Below are 13,457 nucleotides of genomic sequence, written 5' to 3'. Positions count from 1 at the left end.
AAATCCCCAAAGCCAAAACTAATCCAAACAAAAACAAACTTTTTAAACCTAGTAATAAATTTAATAAAAATTTATAAAATTATGGGGCAAAAACTATATAAGTTTTACTGAAGGAAATGAAAGAAAATCTAGAATAGAGAAATATATTCCTGGCTGGGCAGATTTAATACCATAAAAATGTCAATTATCCCCCAAGTGAGCTAAAAATTTACTCTAATTCCTTGATAAACTGATTGTAAAGTTCACTTGAATGGTTGCCCATGTCATTTAGAGAAAATGCCCTATACAGACCATTTACCTCCCACTGGCTTTTTTGTTTTATGAATGTGGGCCATTTTTAAGTCTTTATTGAATTTATTATGATATTGTTTCTGTTTTATGTTTCGATTTTTTGGCCACGAGCCATGTGGGATCTTAGCTTTTCACCACTGGACTGCCAGGGAAGTTTCCCTCCCTTTAGCTTTTATTCCTTATATCCAATTTCTGCCATTTGCTCTCTTCTCTAGTCAAACTGGCCTCCTTGTGACTTCTCCAACATGTCAGGCAAGTTCCTATCTCAAATCCTTTGCAGTTGCTAGTCCCTCTTTCAGAAATGCTCTTTCTCTAAATAGCTGTGTGCTTGCTCCTTCACCACCTACAGGTCTTTGCTCAAATGTTATCCACTTAGGGGGGCCTTCCCTGATTACCTGATCTAAAATTGGAACACCCAACCTACCCACCACCACCCACATGCATTTTCTTCCCTACTTCTTTGTCTATTTTTTTCATAGCACTCATCCTCATCTGGCAGGCTATATATTTGTTTATTGCTTGTGTCAACTGTTGATCCCTTCTAACAGAAAACACACGTGCACACAGAAAACCCATTGATCAGAAAGTGAAAGTCGCTCAGTTGTGTCCAACTCTTTGCAACCCCATGGACTATATAGTCCATGGAATTTTCCAGGCCAGAATACTGGAGTGGGTAGCCTTCCCCTTCTCCAGGGATTGATCAGAAAAGCTACATTTATTTTAATTTACTTTTGTTTAAGGGAAAACATCACTGTGACAGGGTCTAAGGGGTGCCTCAAAATGGGGAAATTAGGGAGAGGCATTAATAGAGATTTAGGACCTGGGCTGAGTGGTTTTAAGGCAGGTCTTGCAAGGTGGGGAACTAGTTGAGATTGAGCAGAGTTTATGATTTAATAGCTTTGGATTAGTGGACTCAATGAAGGAAGAATTTTGAAGTGAATCTCGATGAGCTAGCAGTTTTGATAAATAAGTTGTTTAGTTAGTTCACATTATATTCCCCAATGAGAAGCTAATGTTTTCATTTTGTTACTGTTTAACACAGGGACTGGAGAATTGTGTTGGTTCAAATTCCCAGTCTCCTCTTCTGTCATTCTCTAGGCTAATCTGGAGGAGCATTATCATTTGGGATGTAATCAACTCAGATCCACACCATGTTGGATATGCTATGCTGCTGCTGCTGCTGCTAAGTCACTTCAGTCGTGTCTGACTCTGTGCGATACCATAGATGGCAGCCCACCAGGCCCCGCCGTCCCTGGGATTCTCCAGGCAAGAACACTGGAGTGGGTTGCCATTTCCTTCTCCAATGCATGAAAGTGAAAAGTGAAAGTGAAGTCGCTCAGTCGTGTCCGACTCCTGGTGACCCCATGGACTGCAGCCTACCAGGCTCCTCCGTCCATGGGATTTTCCAGGCAAGAGTACTGGAGTGGGGTGCCATTGCCTTCTCCATGGATATGCTATGGTTGAGTATAATTTTTGGTAGTAGTTGTTCCAACTACTGCAAGTGTCAGCTTTTCTTGTTTTGTTTTTGTTTGTTTTTTGGTAGAAGATCATCAGTAGGCATAGTGACTGCTCAACTGCCTTAAGATTCTGGAGTTCTAATTTGAGCAGGGTGATCCAAACAAGTGCTAACCTACTTTGAGTAAAGTGTGCAGATGAAACTAATAGAGTAGATTCATTTCAACTATGAAGAGCTCACAGAACCAGAGATTTGGATATTAGCCAGATTATTTAGTCTCATGATACTTATTTTTCCAGATCTTTTTAGTGATAGTAAAGATCGCAGAGAAATCTGCAGAAATCTAAGTACATCATTATTTCCCTTAGGCAGCACACGCTTTCCTTCAGGAAGCCAGTACAACATCTGATGACTCTGTTTTGAACCATTGTTTGTCTGTCTCATGAAATTTTTTAGGTGACGATTTCCACAGTCTTAGACATCTTATCTAGTTTAAATATTTTCTGAACCATAAGCATGTAGGATTACTCCTACTTTTTTAAGCCTCTTAGAAAGCATAAAATGAAAAGTCTTGAGTATAGAAGAATACAGTTCCTCAAATCTTCAGCTTTTAAATGCAAATCAAATCCAAGTTTTCCTTAGTTAAATTAAATTGTTTAAAGATTTTTTTTTCTGTGAAGATACTTTTGTGGGCTAAAATGAAACTTGGGTGACATTGAAATCTATCTTGAAATCAAGTATCAATTAACCAAGATAACTTAGCTCTGTTCAACCTGCTGGTAGCAGTCAGTTACTGTGCCACAAATTTAGTACTAGTTTAAAGGGAACAATCAATGTTATTTTTTGTGTGTGTGTGATAATATCTCTATGGAGTTGCCAAATGGTATGGTAATGCTTTCAACATTATATAAGTGTTGGTGTCAGGAAAATATATTTGTAATAAAGAGATCACTAGTTAGTTCTAAAGTGAAAGAGCTTGGGGTTAAGTGCACTAGTGTTCCTTTCTTACAATACAGTCTTTGAACATATTCCATCTGTTTTAAAATCCTTTCCAAGCTCTATTTCTATTGGTTACAAAGGCTAGCTCCTACAAAAATTTCCTCCTTTAACAAGTTTGTCAAGCTGAAAATTCTGAGAACGCAGTCCTCCATAACTGGCCTCACTTCAGATACCAGTCTCTAAGTGTGGTGGTCCCCAGGGTGACCCTCACGTCTGATCAGTTGCCTGCAAATTCAGGGGTTTCCATGATCACTGTCAAGTTTGATAACTCACTAAATAGACTCAGAGAACTCAGTTTGAGCCAACTCCCAGAGATTGTGAAGGACAGGGAAGCCTGGCGTGCTGCAAGGCCATGGGGTTGCAAAGAAGACATAACTTAGCAACTGAGTGACAACCTCTAGGCTGAGGAGGAATGAGCAATGCTAGAACTGGAGACTAGAAGAAGAGCCTTCTCCCACCAATTACTTCCCCAAGATTGAGATTCAGATCTCTTCAGATTCTTGCTCCTTGGAAGGAAAGCTATGACAAACCTAGACAGTGTATTAAAAAGCAGACACATTACTTTGCAACTTACTCTAGTATTCTTGCCTGGAGAATTCCCATGGATGGAGGAGCCTGGTGGGCTACAGTCCATGGGGTCACAAAGAGTCCTTAGCATGCATGCCTGTGTCAAAGCTATATTAAGTTAAAAAAAAAATCATCTATTGACCAATCAATAGTAGTGATGTGCTAGAGCTGCCTCCCACAGGACATTTGAGAGCCGAATGTACATATTTCTTCTGAACTCTGTAGTCAGATACTGCTTGAAATTAGACACAGTGGCAGTATTTAGAGCACATCCATCAAGAAAATCAGCACACCACTGGCTTCAGAAAACATGACTAGCACAGACTTGAATCAGAAGAAAGTCCAGGAAGAGGTCAGCACTTAAGTAGTGTCATGGAGTATCAAGGCTCTTTATATTCTCACCTCAGTAGGTGTGCATTTACATTTCATCATACAAAACTGTTCACACAGCCAACCCTAGCTACCAGTGAGCTTTGGAGAACCAGTAGCTGGCAGGAGGAAACAGGATACTGTGATCAGAGCATTCATCTCTTAGAGTTGCAAACAGATTGAGGTTTTCAGCAAGAATGGGGTAGGATATGGAAAAGCAGCTAATAGTGTCTGCTACTAGTGTGTGTGTGTGTGCACACTGTGTGAATATAAAAATAAATGAATAAACAAATAAATGTGCCTTCTTTTAAGATGTATTTGTTTATGCATCAAAGGGCTTCCCAGGTGGTACTAGTGATAAAGAATCCGCCTGTTAATGCAGGAGATGCAAGAAATTGGGTTTGATCCCTGGTTCGGGATGATCCCCTGGAGGAAGAAATGGCAACCCACTCCAGTATTCTTGCCTGGAAAATTCCATGGACAGAGGAGCCTGGTAGGCTATAGCCCATGGGGTTGCAAAAAGTCAGACACGACTGTGTGACTGAGCACACACACACACACATTTATGCATCAAAATGTTATATTTCTTTACAGAAATATAATACATTGCTAACAGTTTTTAAATCTAGAGAGGGAAGGTAGGACTTTGGGGAGATTTTTAAAAAAATTTATTTTTGGCCATGCCCCAGCGTGTTGGATCTTAGTTCCCCAAGCAGGCATCAAACCAGCGCCCCTTACGTTGGAAGCTCAGAGGTTTAACTCTGGACTGCCAGGGAAGTCCCTGAAATTTTTACTTTTAAAATTGCCCTGATTTAAGTGACCATGTATTTATTATAAAGAACAAAGGATAAAGATGGATGCTTTTTTGAAAAAATGAGAATACATGTGAAACCCCTTAGCATAGTGCTTGGCACATGTTTAATAAATAATGCGATCAGGGTTTAAACCTTTTATATTAGCCTATACATTTACAAACTTTTAATATAAGTCCATGTCTACCTCTTACTCCATTTATTTGCGTTTTCTGTTGCTAATGTGAATGAGAAGGAAGATTTATTGTGAAGTAGAAGGCAAAGTTGGAAAGGCAGGTAGTGACAAGAATAAGAGCCCTTGATTGACGGAGGAAAAGTTTGGGTTTTATCCAGTAAGGATTGAGGAGCCATTAAAAGAATTAATGAAGAGGGTAAGTAACATCGTCAGTGTTATGCTTCAGAAGGATCATTTCCATTGTGGCACACAGCATGGGGATTGAAAGAGCGAAAAACTGGAGCTACCAAGGGCAACAATTATGTTAGGCCTTGCAGTTCTAAGAACTGACACCAAAGCAGCATAATAATCTAGCACCTGGTGTCTGAACCTTCTGGGAGAGGTGACTGAAGGGTCAAAAGGATGTGGCTTTTCTGGTGCTTAAAAAACCCCTGAGGCTCAAATGTACACAATCAGCTCATAACACTCCTTAGTGTCAGAAAGGTGCATATGAGCCCTTAGGCCTACTTTTGATTTTGTTCTATTTTTTGGTCCTCTCCTCTCACGTTTCCAGGTTCAAAAATGCCCTAGATGCTAGCTGTCAACTTGTAAAAATATTGAGAATTTGCACAGAAGGATATGGATGATATGTGTTAGCCACAGAAAGGTCCTGACTTACAAGTATCTGGATATGAAACAATAAAAAAACAAATGAAGATGATTAGTAGGAGGCATAGAAAGACCACAGGAGACAGAAAAAAAGTAAGTAGGATTTCGTAATTCTCAGATGAAGGGATTGAGAGAGAAGAAAGATTCTCTAAACTTTTTTCATTTGGGTGTCTAAGAGATTGTGTGCATAATGCTCAGTAGTTCCAGTGTCTGAAGTTTGCGACCCCATGGACTGTAGCCTTCCAGGCTTCTCTGTCCATGGAATTCTCCAGGTAAGAATACTGGAGTGGGTTGCCATTTTCTTCTCCAGGGGATCTTCCTGACCCATGAATGGAACCTGTGTTTCCTCCATTGTTAGATGAATTCTTTACCACTGAACCACCTGGGAAGCCCATCTAAGAGATGAAAAGTTTCATAAATAGGTTGAGGAGTGGTTTGTGAGGCTCCAATGAGAAAGAGAATTCAGTTTTAGATATACTAAATTTGATATTGACAGACATTAAAGTGGCACTGTTCAAAAGAGAGTTAAAAATTCAAGACCAGAGCTCAGATTATGATATTATGATATGTGAGGTGGAGAGTTCACACTTGCAGGAATGGATGATATCACCAAAGAAGCTAATATGGTAAACCATGAAGGTTGAGGGCAGAAACTGAGAAAATATCCTCTTACGGGGCAAGAAAGGATAACTGTTTCCTGTGCAGCAGCAAAAGGGCCAGAAGGCTGCCTGAACCCTGAGTCTCATCTACTCCAGAGAGAAATTTGAGCGATCAAAGTGTCAACGAAATCAAGGAGCCTGGCATTTAGTAATGACGTCATTATTGACTGTAGAAGCTGTTTTGGTAGAGCAGGGGTGTCGGATCAAATGATATCTCAAAAGAAAGATTGACATGACTATTGTGACTCGAGGCTAAAAGAAAAGTGGGCTAGATAGCATCTTTCCCTGCACCTTTCCTAAGCAGCAGCATGTTAGGTAAACAAGAGACAACGCAGAATTGACCTTGTAATTACTAGAAACACGTAGAAAATCTCCAAGTATTTGGTAAGTCTGATTTGCGTGCATGTGTGCTTGGTTGTGTCCAACTCTTGTGACCCCATGGACTGTGGCCCACTGGGCTTCTCTGTCCTTGGGATTTTCCAGGCAAAAATACTGGAGTGGGTTGCCATTTCTTCCTCCAGGGGATCTTCCTGATCAAACCCAAGTCTCCTGCATCTCCTGCACTGGGAGGTGGATTCTTTATGACTGAGGCACCGGGGAAGCCCCAACAGTCTGATTTACTGTGTAATTATTAGAACTTTCTGCTCAGCATCCTTCATTAGCTCTGTTGCTTGGTAAACGAAGTATGACCTAGAAGGCCCGCTGTGATCTTCAGCCTGACGTCTTACTCCCCCACACACCCCCAAACCCCAAGATATGCACACACAACTTTCTTCAGTTTTCCAAATGCCTCATGCTGTTTCTTTGTCCTGATGTTTGTAACTTCCATGTCTTCCAATTCCTTCTAACTTGTTGAATCTATCAATCTTCCCAGATTGAACTTAAAGCTCTCTATAAAGCTTTTCTGCTTGTTCAGGGTTGACATTAACAGTGGAAAAGACCTTGATGCTGGAAATAATTGAGGGCAGGAGGAGAAGGGGGCGACACAGGATGAGATGGTTGGATGGCATCACCAACTCAATGGACATGAGTCTGAGCAAACTCTAAGAGATGGTGAAGGACAGGGAATCCGGCATGTTGCTTCCATGGGGTCACAGAGAGACACAACTTAGGGACTGAACGACAACAATAGTGGTACCTTTGGCATTTCTTGCTGTACCATATTCACTTCTGTTATTTTGATAAAACAAACAAAAAATATAAATATTTAAAACTTGTAAAAAAAAAAAAAAGGTCCTAATATCGTTAGTTTGTTGTAACTTCCAATTTCCTTTCTCCGTGTTACAGTAGGCTATTTTTTCCTTTCCATAAACTCTTTGAAGCAATTATCCTCTTTCTGCCTAGACTATTAAGCGAGATGTGCCTCTTTTCTTAATCTAAATGACTGAACTCAGGCCAATTAAAGTTTCAGTGCTACACGAATCTTGGGAGGGCTTAATCTCAATTTGTATTTGCATTTATGACCGTTGGTTCTCCTGGGGACGAGGGAGACGGAAAGACGGCCCCTGTTACACCTGGTTTCAGGTTGATTACAATCGATACGGGACTATTTTAGCATAAAAGGCTCGATTTGTATTAAACATCTTTTTGGGAAGAGGAGGTAGTGGTGCTGAAGATAAAATCTTTTATCAAAATCCCTCCAGTTTGCATTGTTCTTTGGGGAATAGGCTTTCAATAGCCAAGGAACAAAAGAGCATTTGGTTTTCCAATCTCCCTGAGGCGTTAGCGGCTTCCAGGAGAAATCTAAGTATAAATTATCTACGAAGAAAGCGTGTGTTGTGTGTGTGTGTGTTGCGGGGTTGGGTGGGGGCATAGGAAGAGGAGGAGGGCAGGAAAGGGAGCTGGAGCACACGCTAAGGTTCCGAGGACTTTTTCGCGAGGTACCTGTTTATGTAATATTTATAGTTAGAGGCGCTGCAACGGCATCAGCGCACTGACCCGCACTTTCCGGCCCCGTTTACAACCACAAGCTGGGATACAATGGGGATGGGAGAAGGGGACTAGAAGCGTCCGGCAGTTGGGAGCTGTCTAAACAAGCGGGAAACCAGGCACTGGTGCCGAAGCCAAGCCCAGAGAATTTCTCCCTGGCTCTGGCACCGGACTATGGACCCCGAAGGAGGGCAGTGATACTAAGGATCAGCAGGGGAGCTAGCTTAAATATGGAGCACCTGGGATTCGACTTAAGATTTTTATTCAGTAGGCGGGTTTCTGAGCTAGGGCTTAGAAACCGGCTTTTTCAGCCAGCTCTCTGGGGATTCTAAGACTGTGACCCGGGAACCTCACGCCGAGACTCTAGGGCGCGGGACCCGGCGTCTTCACGCGCGGAAAAGACGCGCCAGGATCGGGGCCGCGCGCGATGGCTAGCGCGCCGCTCCCCAGCAACAGCGCATGCGCCGGTTGCCTTCCAGCGAGGCCGCGCAGCTCCGCGGGCCCGGATCTTCCAATCCGAGCCCGGCGTTCTCCGAGTGCGTATCCTGGAGCTGCGGGCTGCGGCAGGCGGGAGGAAAGGGGCAGGCCGGGGTGGGGCTAGGGGCCCCCGAAAGTCTGCGGAGGTCTGCTAGAGAAGTCTAGTCTCCGGAAGTGGCCGTTGTAAACACAGTCTCTCGGGGGCTGGTCTCCTTTCGTTCACCGCTGTGCTATTCGTTTCCCTTCCCCGGGTCCTAGAGTCCGTCGGGTTCCAACAGTTTTTGCTCTGACCCAGTGGTCGGCCCGGGCCTCTTTCAGCCTTTGAGATTTGAAGCTGCCCGCAGGGGCCGTGGGTGTGCAGTTTGGATCGCGGGAGCCCCCTGAGGTAACCATCAGATGTGGGAGTTTGGAGGAGAAAGACTGGGCTGGGAGGTGTTGAGAGGAACGGTTATAGAGGGGCTGCAGTTAAGGTTATGGGAGACCCTGAGTTTGAGGCTGTTCTGTCAATGGGGACTCACCTCCAGTTCCCAGGGCTGCGCCTTTTCGCCCACCTGGAGGAAGGTGCTTCCGGATCATCCTAGCCAAAGACCGCTGCCTCAGTACACAGAGGACTGGGTAGGGTCCAGAGGGCAGGACTCAGAGGGCCTGTACTTGGAGCTTCTTAAGTTTACAACTCCGGATTGCTGGGCTCTTTCCCTCTCAAGAATCAGTAAGTCCTTCGAGGACAAGAATCAGATCACTTTCATCCCTTTTAATAAAAATGACAGCGACACACTAGACACTGTATAAATGTTTGATAAGTGAAAGAATGAGTTGTGCTAGGCTGTCTTCTGTAGCTTCTACTTCATGACTCTTAAGAGAAAAGAGAGCTCTGAGTTGCTCCGTGCTGTACGATTTCTGCAGAAGTGGAGTCTCCTTTTGACTGTTCTTTATTACATGTGATATTTATCCTAGGCAATTCCACTCCCCCCCCCCCCCCCCCGCGTTTAAGCAGATCGCAAATGATAACCACTTAAATTTACTTGAGAACCAATTTCAGTTAGTGTCCAAATCTTTTTGAACACATTACACATTGATGTTTTATTTAGTTGTTTTCATAATCTTGAAGGATTATGAACCTACCATTTTTTGTCACTTGTTTTATTGAACAGTTAGTGTCTAGTAAGAAAACAAGCAGAGAGCAGGAAAGGAACTTGGTTTCCCATGAAATGAAGAGGAAACAAAGGCAGTGTGCAAGCTCCTACAAGGAAAGATGAAAGCAGTAATTTTAGTTTGGAGCTTTCTGTATCAGTTCTAGTGGAGACTTTTATTAGCTGTGTGACCTCCGGCAAATCACCTAAGCTCCCTGGGCAAGAAAATGCCTTATCTGTCGGATAAGAAGGATAGACTGGATCTCTGAAGTCTCATTTAATCCTAAAATACTTTGATTGCCTCAACCCATTTGTCTTGGTTTTGTTTTGATGAAAGAACCCAACATCTTTTTTAAAGGTGAAATATATGTTTGCTAATAGACACCACACTACAGATGTGGTTAGTATTGAAGATAGCACTGTGTTGTGAAAGATAATGGATTTAGGAGTCAGCCACAATATGAACTTGAATTTTAACCCTCCCACTGGATATCTTTATACACAAGTTACTCAACCTCTCCAAGCCTCAGTGTTCTCATCTGTGAAACGTGCATAATAATCTGTAGGGTATTGGGAAGATTCACTGAGCTCCGATATGCTTCTTGTAGTGTCTGCCATGTAGGAAGTGCTCAATAATAAGTTTTCATCTTTTATTTCTGCCTGCCTCTCCCCTTTCCCCTGGTATGTACAGAGTGATATGCACTGAGAGAGATCAGTGCATTCTGGATGACCTACAGAAGGACTCAGATATGAGATAGGAAAACTTACCAGCAGTAGCTCTGAAATTTAAAGCAGAATTGTCTTTTTGGCTGGTACTTACTCTCAGTATGTCCAGACCATTGATCTCTTGTCCTCAATTGCCCCATTAACTATTTCTAAAAAACTTCTTGATGAATGATGTACATAACATCCCTAATCTGTTTTGGGGCTTCTCTTGTGGTTCAGCTGGTGAAGAATCTGCCTGCAATGTGGAAGACCTGGGTTTGATCCCTGGGTTGGGAAGATCCCCTGGAGAAGGGAAAGGCTACCCACTCCAGTATTCTGGCTTAGAGAATTCGGTGGACTGTATAGTCCATGTTTCAGGAAGAGTTGGACATAGCGACTTTCACTTTCTTTCATCTGTTTTAGTGGGAATGGTGAGAATAGACCAACTTCACTACCGAAACATAAAGATATTAACACATTAACATAAGAAACTGATTTAAACTTTGCCTTTATCCATCACTGCCCAATGGGTGCCCTGCTTTTGGCCCAACTCTGTGGAAATCCCTTCTGGATTGAGAAATTCACTGGACATCTGGGTCATCTTTTATTAAGACCCTGACTTGTAGTTTGGATGTGTGGAAGAATGATCTGTGTTTAAGAACTCGGCAGTATGGAGCAGAAGTGCTTCCCTGACGTGAGGGATGCCACGGGGTGAGCCGTGTGTTGAAGGTTAATGGCAACGGTACATAGCAAAGCTCTGGAGATAGCCAATTTGGATTTGAATCCTTACTCTGTCACTTACTAGAGATGTGACTTTGGACAAGTGACTGAGTATCTTTAAGCCCCAGTTTCCCAGGGTATAAAATGGGGATATTAACGTATCTTCCCCTTGGGGTTGGTGTAGAGTGAAATGAGATAATCTAAGTGTGATACCTGGAGAAGGGATGTTTGTGTGTGCACAGTAGGAATGGTGATGGAAGGGTGTGGCTTTGGGGTATCAATTTGTTCATAGATAATGGAATTATGAAATATGTGTCCTTTTGTGTCTGGCTTCTTTCACTTAGCATAATGTTTTCAACACTCATCCATGTTGTGGCATATATTGGTACTTCATTCCTTTTTATGGTTGAATAATATTTCATGTTTGTTTATATATTGGCAAATGATGGATATTTGTGTTTTTACTTCTTGGCTGTTTATGAACAATGCTGCTATGAACATTTGTGTACAACTTTTTACTAAAGTCCAGTAGTTGTCTTAGAATATGTCTTGGTATTGATTGTGCTGGGTTCGTATCCTCAGATATGCAGCTTATTTTTTGGAACTGTGGATTAGAATCTTTTTATATTTAAGAAAAATTTTCTTGAATTACAGTTCTTAGTGTTTGTTCTGTTTCCCTTGCTTTATCGCTTATTCAGGGACTTCTTTTATTTCCATGTTGGTTATTCTTTGTCTGTTTTCAGTATATTTTCACATTCTCTTGAATAATTTTGGTTTGTTTTCTTAAATTTTTGTTTAAAAATTTTATTTAATTTTGTATGTCCTTTAAGAGTTTTTTTTCTGATCATGTCTATTTATTCTTGTTCCCTCTACTTTAGTCTTCACTGCAGAATTGTTTTTTTTAATGTTTCTAATCTTCGTCTGATCTTATGTCTGATGTTTTCTAATTCTGATTCCTGTCCTTTCATGCCTTATACCATTTTGTTAATGTCTTGTAGCTCATCTTTTTCAATAATTGCTTTTATTTATTTGACTGTGCCAAGTCTCAGTTTGGGCCCATGAGACCTTTGATCTTTGTTGCAGCAGCATGTGGAATCTTAGTTGTGGCATGTGAGACCCTAGTTGCGGTTTGTGGGATCTAGTTCCTGATCAGGGATCCAACCCAGGCCCCCTGCATTGGGAACACAGAGTCTTAGCTACTGGACCACCAGGGTAGTCCCCCTTGTAGCTCGTTTTGAAATAGTAAGTTATGGTTTTAATCTGATTTGTGGACTTGTCTTTCTGTCATTCTTTCATTTTCAGGAGTCCATTCCGTTCCTTACTCTCTTTCTCCTCATATTTGTATGAAATTTGAACACTCTGGTTTTCTGTTGCTGATTTTTATGAAAGGTTAGTCTTCCTGAATTTTGAGCATGGTAAAGGAAAGCTTTTCAGAATTCACAAAACCCTGCCTTATTTTGTTGTGAGTGCTTGGTATTGAGATTTCCTGGCCTTGTTTCCTCCTACAGTTTGGTCTGAGCTATCTCTTTACTTTGTCTTTATTTCCCCTGATTCCATTTTCTACTGATTCTCATTAGTGTGGGCCCCTGTTCACGAAGGGCACCTTGGCAGGTCAGTAATGAAAGTCTGTGAGGAGACTGTCCTACCATGTGTCTGTTTCATGTGTCACTTTCAGCCCTTGCTCTCAGATTTTCCTGCCATGCTTTCCATTAACTATCTGTTGATCCTTTGGGGGTTCTTTCAGGGGGGTCTTGTTATTTCCCTTTGCTTTCTTCTGTATGGATACCTCCACCTCCATGTGGGTTTTGTGGTTGTTGCTGGTTTGCCCTTATTCATTTGTATTTTGTTCTGTTTGTTGTAAACATTGCCCATGACTTTCTCGTTTTTCTGTTACCTTAGATAGGATTTTTACAAACTCTGCTATATAAATTCATTAGGAAATTAACCTATGGAAAAACAAAGTGACATACACATGTAGGCAGGGTTGATGTCAGAATCCATTTTGTACTTTACATATTAACTCTTTCTCTTTTCTTTTTTCTTTTTAACTCTGCAAATGCATTTTCAAGCTTGTTATCTGTATTATTTTTCTATTGTGTAACAAGTTACCACAAACTTAGGGGCTTAAAACAGCCCTGATTTATTATTTCTCAGTTTCTATAGGTTGGGAATCTGGCACTGTGTAGGTGAGCCCTCTGTTCAGAGTTTCACTAAGTTGCAATCAAGGTGCTGCTGGCAGCGTTCTTATGTGGAACCTTGACTTGAAAGAATTTGCTATCCTGTTCATTCAAGTTGTTGGCAGAATGTTTTTTTTTTTTGGCTATGCCATGCGGCTTGCAGAATCGGCTTGCAGAATCTTGGTTCCCTGACCAGGGGTCAAACCTGTGCTCCCTACAGTGAGAGCATAGGGTCCTGACCACTGGATCTCCAGGGAATTGCCCAGAATGTGTTTCCTGTTGGCATCTGTATGATCGAGGGATCTGGCTTTTTACTGCCTTTGGGGAGGGTGCCTGCAGTTCC

At 41.9% G+C, this 13,457-nt stretch overlaps 1 protein-coding gene across 17 annotated transcripts in view; it reads left to right on the top strand.

The window, feature by feature from the left end:
* Positions 1–7,763: 7,763 nt before the first annotated feature.
* CCDC171 (coiled-coil domain containing 171) overlaps positions 7,764–13,457 on the top strand; it is a 340,483-nt gene continuing 334,789 nt past the window's right edge. For 11 of the 17 annotated variants that reach the window (XR_015169517.1, XR_015169516.1, XR_015169518.1 and 8 more), the window contains exon 1: positions 8,628–8,767. Coding sequence is in view for 1 of the 17 variants with exons in the window: in XM_086415043.1 (XP_086271169.1) it covers positions 8,365–8,441 (77 nt within the window). In the remaining 16 variants the exon portion in view is untranslated. Of the gene's footprint in view, positions 7,857–8,313; positions 8,768–13,457 lie in introns of those variants that run through there. The other 6 variants (XM_086415038.1, XM_086415036.1, XM_086415031.1 and 3 more) reach the window with 4 other exon arrangements.

The sequence above is a fragment of the Bos grunniens genome, chromosome 8 (genome assembly GCF_055505025.1).
Source record: "Bos grunniens cultivar Pamir isolate PY7600 chromosome 8, Bosgru_T2T1.0, whole genome shotgun sequence".
Lineage (NCBI taxonomy): Eukaryota > Metazoa > Chordata > Mammalia > Artiodactyla > Bovidae > Bos > Bos grunniens.
Note: the sequence above shows the minus strand (reverse complement) of the source record. Positions and strands in the feature narration are given on the sequence as shown.